This window comes from Melanostigma gelatinosum (genome assembly GCF_949748355.1).
Source record: "Melanostigma gelatinosum genome assembly, chromosome: 6".
In the NCBI taxonomy this organism is placed as follows: Eukaryota; Metazoa; Chordata; class Actinopteri; order Perciformes; family Zoarcidae; genus Melanostigma; species Melanostigma gelatinosum.
Window position 1 is genome coordinate 1,162,954 of NC_136639.1, and position 13,787 is coordinate 1,176,740.

Genomic DNA, 13,787 nt, shown 5'->3' on the forward strand with positions numbered 1-13,787 from the left:
CCCCTGCTGCCGCCATCGTGGTGAGACACACACACACACACACACACGCACACACACACGCACGCACGCACACACACACACACACACACACACACACGTTATCATGTTAACCCTGAGGATTAGTCCTGAGGCAGTAATCTGTAATCTGTCAGGCCCGGGTGGAGGATGGAGTGATCTGCTACAAGGACCTGGCAGCGCTGCCGAGGGACAAAGCCATCCTGGACATCGAGAGACCGGACCTGATGATCTACCAGCAGCCCTACGGCCCCAGAGAGGTCACTGAACGCCTCCTTTTACTGCTGGAGTCTGGTTCTCACTCGAACCAGCTCTGGATGTTTCTACTCACGAGTACTACTTCATCATCTTCATCTTCATCATCATCACTCTGTAGTTTATCCTCACTCAGTCACACATACAAAGACTCACTTGAGCACCACATGAGGATTAATCCGCCGCTGAAAATAGTCCCCATCTAAAAACTACAGTGACCAGCTATTTAATCTGTCTGTCTCGCTCCTGTCTGTCTTTCTGTCTCTTGTCTCCTGTCTGTCTTTCTGTCTCTTGTCTGTCTCTTGTCTCCTGTCTGTCTTTCTGTCTCTTGTCTCCTGTCTGTCTTTCTGTCTCTTGTCTGTCTCTTGTCTCCTGTCTGTCTTTCTGTCTCTTGTCTCCTGTCTGTCTCTCTCCGATGTCTCCTTTCTGTCTAAAGAAAATAAACGATATACTTGTATCTGTTAAAGATGAATGTCTTCAGTAGCAACCAATGTGAGCTGAGAGACTCAGACAGGAAGGCAGACAGAATAGTGAGACGGACCAACATGTTGGTTTGAGTGTGAACACGAGCGATGATGGTCTAGCCGTCCCAACGTCCCCCTCACGGACTCACAGACTTTGAGGAGCGCTCCCGTGAAGTCTGTGAGGGTTTAGTTCTGTCTCATCGTGTTTGAGTCTCTGGCAGACATGTTGAGTCCTTTATGAACTCTTTCCGTAAGTCAGCATGGTGCTGACTTAGCCTCAGGGAATTACCCACAAATCATTGCAATGTGACGTTAAACACGAGGTAACCAGTGGACGCATGGAGACGAAAACAAAGAGGACGGATCAGTGTTCAGCCTGGAGTATTACATGTACTCTGAAACATTAAGGGTTAAAGATGGAACATTAAAACATGAAATCAGATATTTATTTCTTCATTCATCAAATATTTGATTTCGTCATTGAAGCTGTTTTGACAAAAACGAGTAAATAGATGATATGAAGTTACCGCTCATCTTGTGAGGAAAGAGTCTGAAGACGTTCACATCATGGAGTACAAAGTATACAATAAATACACACAATTATACATCATGTTTATTGTAGTTGTCATGGTAACGTGATATGTTGCAGCAAAGTGCTGACCCATTCATATTTACACCATCATTCATATTTACACCATCATTCATATTTACACCATCTCAAGCCCTCACAGTCTCTCACACTCACCCACTCACCAGGTGACGTCAGTGAGTCCTCGAGGGTTCAGGGTCTGAGGGTTTAGGGGGGACGCTGGGATTTGGCCTTAGAGTTCCGCAAGATGGTGTTGAGATGTTCATTATTTATTTATTTACACAGTTAAGTTAGATAGTTCGCTAGTTAGTTATTCAGTCAGTTAGTCAGTCAGTCAGTTAGTCAGCTCGTTAGTTAGTTAGTCAGTCAGTCAGTTAGTCAGTTAGTTAGTTAGTTAGTTAGTTGGTTAGTTAGTCAGTTAGTCAGTTAGTCAGTTAGTCAGTCAGTTAATCAGTCAGTCAGTTAGTCAGCTCGTTAGTTAGTTAGTTTGTTTGTCAGTCAGTTAGTCAGTTAGTTCGTTAGTTAGTTAGTTAGCTGGTTAGTTGGTTAGTTCGTCAGTTATTTAGTTCATTAGTTAGTTACTTAGTTAGTTAGTTAGTTAGTTAGTCAGTTAGTTAGTTAGTTAGTTAGTTAGTTGGTTAGTTAGTCAGTTAGTTAGTCAGTTAGTTAGTTAGTTAGTTCATTAGTTAGTTAGTTAGTCAGCTCGTTAGTTAGTCAGTCAGTCAGTTAGTTAGTCAGCTCGTTAGTTAGTTAGTTAGTCAGTTAGTCAGTCAGTCAGTCAGTTAGTTAGTTCGTTAGTCAGTTAGTCAGTTAGTTAGTTCGTTAGTTGGTTGGTTAGTTAGTCAGTAAGGTAGTTTGTGAGTCAGTTAGTTAGTTCGTTAGTTAGTCAGCTCGTTAGTTAGTTAGTTAGTTAGTTAGTCAGTCAGTCAGTCAGTTAGTTAGTTGGTTAGTTAGTTAGTCAGTTAGTCAGTTTGTTAGTCAGTTAGTTAGTTCATTAGTTAGTTAATCAGCTCGTTAGTTAGTTAGTTAGTCAGTCAGTCAGTTAGTTAGTCAGTTAGTCAGTTAGTCAGTTAGTCAGTTAGTCAGTCAGTTAGTTAGTTAGTTAGTTGGTTAGTTAGTTAGTTAGTTAGTTAGTTAGTTAGTCAGTTAGTCAGTTTGTTAGTCAGTTAGTTAGTTCATTAGTTAGTTAGTCAGCTCGTTAGTTAGTTAGTCAGTCAGTCAGTTAGTTAGTCAGTTAGTTAGTCAGTCAGTTAGTTAGTTAGTTAGTTAGTTAGTTAGTTAGTTAGTTAGTTAGTTAGTCAGTTAGTCAGTTAGTTAGTTCGTTAGTTGGTTGGTTAGTTAGTCAGTAAGGTAGTTAGTTCGTTGGTTGGTTAGTTAGTTAATTGGTCGGTCCGTCGGTCAGTTAGTTAGTTAGTTGCAGGATGTTACTGATGTAGTTGGGGGAGCTGGATCTCATTGTTAACTTATTTAACTCTGGTCCTCTTTTTATGTTTGAGTGTTTTTAATCTATTTCTCTGTTCTTTCCTCCTCAGAGGTCCTTGTCTCCTCACTCCTTATCTCCTCCTTTCTCCCCCGAGGTAAGACCCCCCCTCTCAATATATCATCATAACATTACAACCATTAATGAGCAGGTCAGAGGTCACAGCAGCAAGACAATCAATCCATCTTTCGTTATCAATCCTTTCCTTTCCCCTGTTTCATTTCCTTTCCTTATTTCCTTAAATGTTCTAGTTCTCTCTCCTTGTTCATCTCTGTTTCCTCTCCTTCTTTCTCCTTGTTTCCTCTTCTCCCTTTTTCCTTGTTTCCTCTCCGCCCTCGCCATGTTTCCTCTCCTCCTCTCTCCTTGTCTCCAGTCCTCATGTCTCCTTGTGTCCTCTCCTCTTTCTCCTTGTTTCCGCACCTCTCTTTGTTTCTTTTCCCTCCTTTCCATTCTTTGCCTCTCCTCCTCCCTTCTCATCACTTTTCTTTTCCTTTCCTTGTTTCCTTTCCTTTTCCTTAAATGATCACAGATGATCAGGTTGTACTGACTAAAACGTACGTACATTTACTCAAGTACTATATGAGGTACTTGTACTTTACTTGAGTACTTTCTTTTTCTCCTCCTCAGATGTAAACATTATACTTTTGACTCCATAACTTTATTTCATACTTTACGGATTCAAATTTGACCGAAAACATAATCAAATAAAACACTTTTTTATATTATATTACACACTTTAACCGTGGTACCGGTACCAGTACAACCAGTTTAGTTGTGGATTATCACTGGTTTTAACCTCCTTGTTTGAGCTGAAGTGACCTCAGAAACATGAACTCTGTGTTCCTCTGCATCTCCAGAAGGAGTCCAGGGATTGGCTGGAGAACCGTTCTCCTGGAGGTTCCTCCCCTGGTTCCAGCATCCAGACCAGCAGAACCCACAGCACACACACACCGCCCACACCGCCCACACCGCCCACACCGAACACACCAAACACACACTCCTCTGGTTCCAAGAGCTCCATGCAGCACTTCCACAGGCCTGGTACGACTTTATATTTCGACTTTATTTCTTGTTTTTACTCGTATGATACTTGATGGTATTTAACATATAGAATATATTAAATATCTGCCTCGTTGCAGATGTAATAGTGTGTATGTCTGAGTTTGTCCACAAGAGAGCGCTGACAGTTTCTTTTTCACAATAAAACAAAGTCACTATTCTCGAATGAGTGAATGTATCAACATGTCTGTTTATCTGTTCATTATAAAGTGAGTATTAAATTATGTATTTTATATTCTTCTTCTCTGTCTTTCAGACAACGGCTCTAACATCTATAAGAAGCCTCCCATCTACAAACAAGGTGCTTCACTCTTTATTTAACAAAGTACTAATACTCCACTATACGAGCACTAATACTCCACTATGCTAGTACTAATACTCCACTATACGAGTACTAACACTCCACTATACAAGTACTAATACTCCACTATACTAGTACTAATACTCCACTATACGAGCACTAACACTCCACTATACAAGTACTAATACTCCACTATACTGGTACTAATACTCCACTATACAAGTACTAATACCACACTATACTAGTACTAATACTCCACAATACGAGTACTAATACTCCACTATACGAGTACTAACACTCCACTATACAAGTACTAATACTCCACTATACGAGTACTAACACTCCACTATACAAGTACTAATACTCCACTATACGAGTAGTAATACTCCACTATACAAGTACTAATACTCCACTATACTAGTACTAATACTCCACTATACGAGTACTAACACTCCACTATACAAGTACTAATACTCCACTATACTGGTACTAATACTCCACTATACAAGTACTAATACCACACTATACGAGTACTAATACTCCACTATACGAGTACTAACACTCCACTATACAAGTACTAATACTCCACTATACGAGTACTAATACTCCACTATACGAGCACTAATACTCCACTATGCTAGTACTAATACTCCACTATACGAGTACTAACACTCCACTATACAAGTACTAATACTCCACTATACTGGTACTAATACTCCACTATACAAGTACTAATACCACACTATACTAGTACTAATACTCCACAATACGAGTACTAATACTCCACTATACGAGTACTAACACTCCACTATACAAGTACTAATACTCCACTATACTGGTACTAATACTCCACTATACAAGTACTAATACCACACTATACTAGTACTAATACTCCACTATGCTAGTACTAATACTCCACTATACGAGTACTAACACTCCACTATACAAGTACTAATACTCCACTATACAAGTACTAATACTCCACTATACTGGTACTAATACTCCACTATACAAGTACTAATACCACACTATACTAGTACTAATACTCCACAATACGAGTACTAACACTCCACTATACAAGTACTAATACTCCACTATACTAGTACTAATACTCCACTATACGAGCACTAACACTCCACTATACAAGTACTAATACTCCACTATACTGGTACTAATACTCCACTATACAAGTACTAATACCACACTATACTAGTACTAATACTCCACAATACGAGTACTAATACTCCACTATACGAGTACTAACACTCCACTATACAAGTACTAATACTCCACTATACGAGTACTAACACTCCACTATACAAGTACTAATACTCCACTATACGAGTAGTAATACTCCACTATACAAGTACTAATACTCCACTATACTAGTACTAATACTCCACTATACGAGTACTAACACTCCACTATACAAGTACTAATACTCCACTATACTGGTACTAATACTCCACTATACAAGTACTAATACCACACTATACGAGTACTAATACTCCACTATACGAGTACTAACACTCCACTATACAAGTACTAATACTCCACTATACGAGTACTAATACTCCACTATACGAGCACTAATACTCCACTATGCTAGTACTAATACTCCACTATACGAGTACTAACACTCCACTATACAAGTACTAATACTCCACTATACTGGTACTAATACTCCACTATACAAGTACTAATACCACACTATACTAGTACTAATACTCCACAATACGAGTACTAATACTCCACTATACGAGTACTAACACTCCACTATACAAGTACTAATACTCCACTATACTGGTACTAATACTCCACTATACAAGTACTAATACCACACTATACTAGTACTAATACTCCACTATGCTAGTACTAATACTCCACTATACGAGTACTAACACTCCACTATACAAGTACTAATACTCCACTATACAAGTACTAATACTCCACTATACTGGTACTAATACTCCACTATACAAGTACTAATACCACACTATACTAGTACTAATACTCCACAATACGAGTACTAATACTCCACTATACGAGTACTAACACTCCACTATACAAGTACTAATACTCCACTATACGAGTACTAACACTCCACTATACAAGTACTAATACTCCACTATACGAGTAGTAACACTCCACTATACAAGTACTAATACTCCACTATACTAGTACTAATACTCCACTATACGAGTACTAACACTCCACTATACAAGTACTAATACTCCACTATACTGGTACTAATACTCCACTATACAAGTACTAATACCACACTATACGAGTACTAATACTCCACTATACGAGTACTAACACTCCACTATACAAGTACTAATACTCCACTATACGAGTACTAATACTCCACTATACGAGCACTAATACTCCACTATGCTAGTACTAATACTCCACCATACGAGTACTAACACTCCACTATACAAGTACTAATACTCCACTATACTAGTACTAATACTCCACTATACAAGTACTAATGCCACACTATACTAGTACTAATACTCCACTATACGAGTACTAATACTTCACTATACGAGTACTAACACTCCACTATACAAGTACTAATACTCCATTATACTAGTACTAATACTCCACTATACAAGTACTAATGCCACACTATACTAGTACTAATACTCCACTATACTGGTACTAATACTCCACTATACGAGTACTAACACTCCACTATACAAGTACTAATACTCCACTATACGAGTACTAATACTCCACTATACGAGTACTAACACTCCACTATACAAGTACTAATACTCCACTATACAAGTACTAACACTCCACTATACAAGTACTAATACTCCACTATACTGGTACTAATACTCCACTATACGAGTACTAACACTCCACTATACAAGTACTAATACTCCACTATACAAGTACTAATACTCCACTATACAAGTACTAACACTCCACTATACAAGTACTAATACTCCACTATACTGGTACTAATACTCCACTATACAAGTACTAATACCACACTATACTAGTACTAATACTCCACAATACGAGTACTAATACTCCACTATACGAGTACTAACACTCCACTATACAAGTACTAATACTCCACTATACGAGTACTAATACTCCACTATACGAGTACTAACACTCCACTATACAAGTACTAATACTCCACTATACTAGTACTAATACTCCACTATACGAGTACTAACACTCCACTATACAAGTACTAATACTCCACTATACTAGTACTAATACTCCACTATACGAGTACTAACACTCCACTATACAAGTACTAATACTCCACTATACAAGTACTAATACTCCACTATACGAGTACTAACACTCCACTATACAAGTACTAATACTCCACTATACTAGTACTAATACTCCACTATACAAGTACTAATGCCACACTATACTAGTACTAATACTCCACTATACGAGTACTAATACTCCACTGTACGAGTACTAATACTCCACTATACGAGTACTAACACTCCACTATACAAGTACTAATACTCCATTATACTAGTACTAATACTCCACTATACAAGTACTAATTCCACACTATACTAGTACTAATACTCCACTATACTGGTACTAATACTCCACTATACGAGTACTAACACTCCACTATACAAGTACTAATACTCCACTATACAAGTACTAATACTCCACTATACGAGTACTAATACTCCACTATACTAGTACTAATACTCCACTATACTAGTACTAATACTCCACTATACTAGTACTAATACTCCACTATACGAGTACTAACACTCCACTATACAAGTACTAATACTCCATTATACTAGTACTAATACTCCACTATACAAGTACTAATTCCACACTATACTAGTACTAATACTCCACTATACTGGTACTAATACTCCACTATACGAGTACTAACACTCCACTATACAAGTACTAATACTCCATTATACTAGTACTAATACTCCACTATACAAGTACTAATACTCCACTATACGAGTACTAATACTCCACTATACTAGTACTAATACTCCACTATACAAGTACTAATTCCACACTATACTAGTACTAATACTCCACTATACAAGTACTAACACTCCACTATACGAGTACTAACACTCCACTATACAAGTACTAATACTCCACTATACAAGTACTAATACTCCACTATACGAGTACTAATACTCCACTATACTAGTACTAATACCACACTGGAGTTACTCCACTACGAGTAATACATCCTGCATCTAAAACATAACCAAAGCAAACAATATGTGATTATTATCAACAACGGATCAAATAAAGCAGTTCGGTTGTTTTATCTGGAGAGAGACGGGCTAGTTTCCTGCTTTCAGTCTTTATGCTAAGCTAGGCTAACCATGTCCAGCTATATCCGAACATCTCACTCTCTGAAAGAAGCAAGAAGGAAATTATTCCTTTATCAATACAGCTCAGAATTATTCTTATTGTGTATTATTATGAATAATCATTTTTTATGTTATTATTCTGTGTAAAATATGTCTAAAATAAGGAAACAGCCTCTAGCATGAAGTCAGAATAGATCAGAATGTCGGTCAGTTAATTCACTTCATTTAATCAGCTTTGTGTGTGTGTGTGTGTGTGTGTGTGTGTGTGTGTGTGTGTGTGTGTGTGTGTGTGTGCGTGTGTGTGCGTGTGTGTGCACAGATGTGTGTGTGTCCTCTCAGCTCCCTCAGGGGAAACACATCGAGGATCTGATCATTGAGTCCTCAAAGTTCCCGGCTGCTGAACCTCCGGACCCGAACCAGCCCTCTAAGATCGAGACCGAGTACTGGCCCTGCCCCCCCTCCATGGCTGTGATTGGTACGACCCAGACCAACACACGCACACACACACACACACACACGCACACACACACACACACACACACACACACACAGTGAAACACACCTGGTGCTGCATTCAGGGTGTATTAGAAAGACAGGATTTTCACAATTTTGATTAGAAAATCCTGTTCAGATATAAATCCTGAAAAACATGTTTGAATCAGACTGATATCCTTTCCTCTCCCCGTGTTTCCTTTCCTTTCTCTCCTCTCCCCTTGTTTCCTTTCCTTGTCCCATCTCTCTCCTTGTTTCCTCTCCTCTTGTCTCTCCATGTTTCCTCTTCTTCATATTCTTGTCTCCCCTCCTCTATTCTGGTTTCCTCCCATTTCTATCCTTGTCTCCTCTCTTTTCCTTGTTTCCTCTCCTTTCTATCCTTGTCTCCTCTCTTTTCCTTGTTTCCTCTCCTTTCTATCCTTGTCTCCTCTCTTTTCCTTGTTTCCTCTCCTTTCAATCCTTGTCTCCTCTCTTTTCCTTGTTTCCTCTCCTTTCTATCCTTGTCTCCTCTCTTTTCCTTGCTTCCTTCCCTTTCTATCCTTGTGTCCTCTCCTCCCTTTAGAGAAGGAGTGGAGGAAGAAGGATCAGAGAGAAGAAGATGATGATGAGGATGGAGGGCTGAATGATGAGCTGTTGGGACTGAGAGCGCTTCAGAAACAAGAACTCAATAAGGTGAAGAGACGGTTAAAACAGATTGTATAACATATAACAGATTCTAACATATCTCTGTTCAGTATATAACAGATTCTAACATATCTCTGTTCAGTATATAACAGATTATAATATATCTCTGTTCAGTATATAACAGATTCTAACATATCTCTGTACAGTATATAACAGATTATAACATATCTCTGTTCAGTATATAACAGATTCTAACATATCTCTGTACAGTATATAACAGATTCTAACATATCTCTGTACAGTATATAACAGATTCTAACATATCTCTGTTCAGTATATAACAGATTCTAACATATCTCTGTTCAGTATATAACAGATTCTAACATATCTCTGTACAGTATATAACAGATTCTAACATATCTCTGTTCAGTATATAACAGATTCTAACATATCTCTGTTCAGTATATAACAGATTCTAACATATCTCTGTACAGTATATAACAGATTCTAACATATCTCTGTACAGTATATAACAGATTATAACATATCTCTGTTCAGTATATAACAGATTATAATATATCTCTGTTCAGTATATAACAGATTATAACATATCTCTGTTCAGTATATAACAGATTATAATATATCTCTGTACAGTATATAACAGATTATAACATATCTCTGTTCAGTATATAACAGATTATAATATATCTCTGTTCAGTATATAACAGATTATAACATATCTCTGTTCAGTATATAACAGATTATAACATATCTCTGTTCAGTATATAACAGATTATAACATATCTCTGTACAGTATATAACAGATTATAACAGATCTCTGTACAGTATATAACATATTATAACATATCTCTGTACAGTATATAACAGATTATAACATATCTCTGTACAGTATATAACAGATTATAACATATCTCTGTACAGTATATAACAGATTATAACATATCTCTGTTCAGTATATAACAGATTCTAACATATCTCTGTTCAGTATATAACAGATTCTAACATATCTCTGTACAGTATATAACAGATTATAATATATCTCTGTACAGTATATAACATATTATAACATATCTCTGTACAGTATATAACAGATTCTAACATATCTCTGTTCAGTATATAACAGATTATAATATATCTCTGTACAGTATATAACAGATTATAATATATCTCTGTACAGTATATAACATATTATAACATATCTCTGTACAGTATATAACAGATTCTAACATATCTCTGTACAGTATATAACAGATTCTAACATATCTCTGTACAGTATATAACAGATTATAATATATCTCTGTTCAGTATATAACAGATTCTAATATATCTCTGTACAGTATATAACAGATTATAATATATCTCTGTACAGTATATAACAGATTATAACATATCTCTGTACAGTATATAACAGATTATAATATATCTCTGTACAGTATATAACATATTATAACATATCTCTGTACAGTATATAACAGATTATAATATATCTCTGTACAGTATATAACAGATTATAATATATCTCTGTACAGTATATAACAGATTCTAACATATCTCTGTACAGTATATAACAGATTATAATATATCTCTGTACAGTATATAACATATTATAACATATCTCTGTACAGTATATAACAGATTATAACATATCTCTGTACAGTATATAACAGATTATAACATATCTCTGTACAGTATATAACAGATTATAACATATCTCTGTACAGTATATAACAGATTATAACATATCTCTGTACAGTATATAACAGATTATAACATATCTCTGTACAGTATATAACATATTATAACATATCGCTGTACAGTATATAACAGATTATAACATATCTCTGTACAGTATATAACATATTATAACATATCGCTGTACAGTATATAACAGATTATAACATATCTCTGTACAGTATATAACATATTCTAACATATCTCTGTACAGTATATAACATATTCTAACATATCTCTGTAGAGTATATTACAGATTATAACATATCTCTGTACAGTATATTACAGATTATAACATATCTCTGTTCAGTATATAACAGATTATAACATATCTCTGTTCAGTATATAACAGATTATAACATATCGCTGTACAGTATATTACAGATTATAACATATCTCTGTACAGTATATAACATATTCTAACATATCTCTGTACAGTATATAACATATTCTAACATATCTCTGTAGAGTATATTACATATTATAACATATCTCTATAGAGTATATTACAGATTATAACATATCTCTGTAGAGTATATTACAGATTATAACATATCTCTGTGGAGTATATAACACATTATAACATATCTCTGTATATCTCTCCTTAGATTCAGTCTAATCTGGGTAAAATCATCCTGAAGGAGGAGTTAGATAAATCTGCAGCTCCTCTGAGGAGGAAAACTCGTTCTCTACCGGACCGCAGTCAACACGCTGGTACTTTTCATTTGTTATTATATATATATATTATGGAGTTTATTGTTATTGTTATTAAAATCATTCAGTGAAAGTAGCAGTACCATTCTAATAAAATGCTAAATGTTCTGCACTGATACTTTTAAGAGTAAAAAAAACAGCAAAATATACCGAAGAATCAAAAGTAAAAAAAAGTTCAACTTGTCCATCGTTTTTAAATCTTCGTCTGAAAAGTAATTAGCAGCAAACTAAGTACATTTACCCAAGTAAAGGTACTTGTACTTCACTTGAGCTGTTCCATTCTCTGCCACGTTGTACTTGTACTCCACCTCGTGGTCAGAATGACTCCAGGCAACATAATGTGACTTCATTCATAATGAATCATTACATACATCACAGTAACTTTCTACTTCAATGAACTGAACATTGAGACGTATCTTTTTATTTTAATGAGTACTTTTACTTCTGGTACTTTGACATTGTATTGATTATTTTAATTTTATCAGGATATGTCTACGCTGTGGTATTAGTACTGCTTACTTGTATTGTTTTTACATACAGTGATATTCGTACTGACTCAGCACTATAACCTATTTGACCTGTTCCCTCCTCTTCAGGGTCCAACGCCTCCAGGTCGGTGTATTTCCCAGCATCCTCTAGGAGCGGCCCGTCCAGGGTGAGTCCCGCCGAACAGAACCGACCAATCAGAGCAGAGTTTACTGACGGTGATGATGAGCGTGTCTCTGTTTGTTTTTCAGCTTCGGTCTGCAGAGTTCAGCTCCTCTGAGAGAACTCCAGCAGGTCGGTCACATATCAGATAAATACATTTTACTTCTTCTATATTTGATGTTTTTCTGGTGTTACATCTTTAAAAAATCATTTTAATTGTTGTATTTGTAGTTAATTTTGCTTATGAGCCCTTAAAATAAAGTAATGTCTACTTATAACTTATATTTAATCAGGTAATCTCATCGAGATCAACATGAGGAAAACAAACTGTCACTAAATAAACTTAAAGTTTAATTTAATTTAAGTGAATTATTTTCGTCTGCATTTCTATATTCAGACTAAAATGTGATTATTTTGGAACCTGAAGAGACAAAATAAACATTTATTTAAATGCAGAATGTCTTCTAATGAAATATAAAAACAAAACATCGGCTTCATATTTGACATATGATTTGATGATTGTCTATTATTGATTGATTTTTCGGGGTCCATTGAGTTAAACCTGCATCATAAATGTATTTATATTCATATTCTACTTTATTCACTTCTTGTCAGTAACATTTTTCTTTTATTCTCTCTCTTCCTGCAGATCTTCAGGTACAGTCTGATTCATTCCTGTTCAGATGTTCTCTATAGTCATGAATATAATAATAATAATAATAATATCTGTGTGGGACAGAATGGAGACTCCAGGATGGACCGAGGAAACTCTCTCCCCAGCATGTTGGAACAGAAGGTAACACTTCATACATGATTCATGTACATATACAATATATCACATCTAGAGTACAAGTACATGCTTTATTTGAAGTATTATATTATAGTTCAACATATATATTATGTCCCAATAATCCATAGACAGCATTAATATAACATCAACTAATATTTTCTATGTAAATATATATATATAGTGTTGCTTGGTTGCAGTGGCGGGCCGTCACAAAGCTATATCTATTTTATACTTTTATAATTCTTTTTAAAT

At 35.8% G+C, this 13,787-nt stretch overlaps 1 protein-coding gene across 1 annotated transcript in view; it reads left to right on the forward strand.

Annotated features, from left to right (window-relative positions):
- The window catches only part of LOC306778969 (dematin-like), a gene marked incomplete at its 3' end in the record, with an annotated part of 35,010 nt that overhangs the window by 14,715 nt on the left and 6,508 nt on the right, over positions 1 to 13,787 (forward strand). The window contains exons 4-15 of the mRNA XM_079270708.1: positions 1 to 20; positions 153 to 275; positions 2,856 to 2,900; positions 3,661 to 3,844; positions 4,119 to 4,163; positions 8,835 to 8,990; positions 9,570 to 9,679; positions 11,992 to 12,097; positions 12,694 to 12,752; positions 12,835 to 12,877; positions 13,395 to 13,402; positions 13,485 to 13,541. The exon at positions 1 to 20 is cut by the window's left edge and continues 61 nt beyond it. Of these exons, the coding sequence (XP_079126834.1) occupies positions 1 to 20; positions 153 to 275; positions 2,856 to 2,900; positions 3,661 to 3,844; positions 4,119 to 4,163; positions 8,835 to 8,990; positions 9,570 to 9,679; positions 11,992 to 12,097; positions 12,694 to 12,752; positions 12,835 to 12,877; positions 13,395 to 13,402; positions 13,485 to 13,541 (956 nt within the window). The remainder of the gene's footprint in view (positions 21 to 152; positions 276 to 2,855; positions 2,901 to 3,660; positions 3,845 to 4,118; positions 4,164 to 8,834; positions 8,991 to 9,569; positions 9,680 to 11,991; positions 12,098 to 12,693; positions 12,753 to 12,834; positions 12,878 to 13,394; positions 13,403 to 13,484; positions 13,542 to 13,787) is intronic.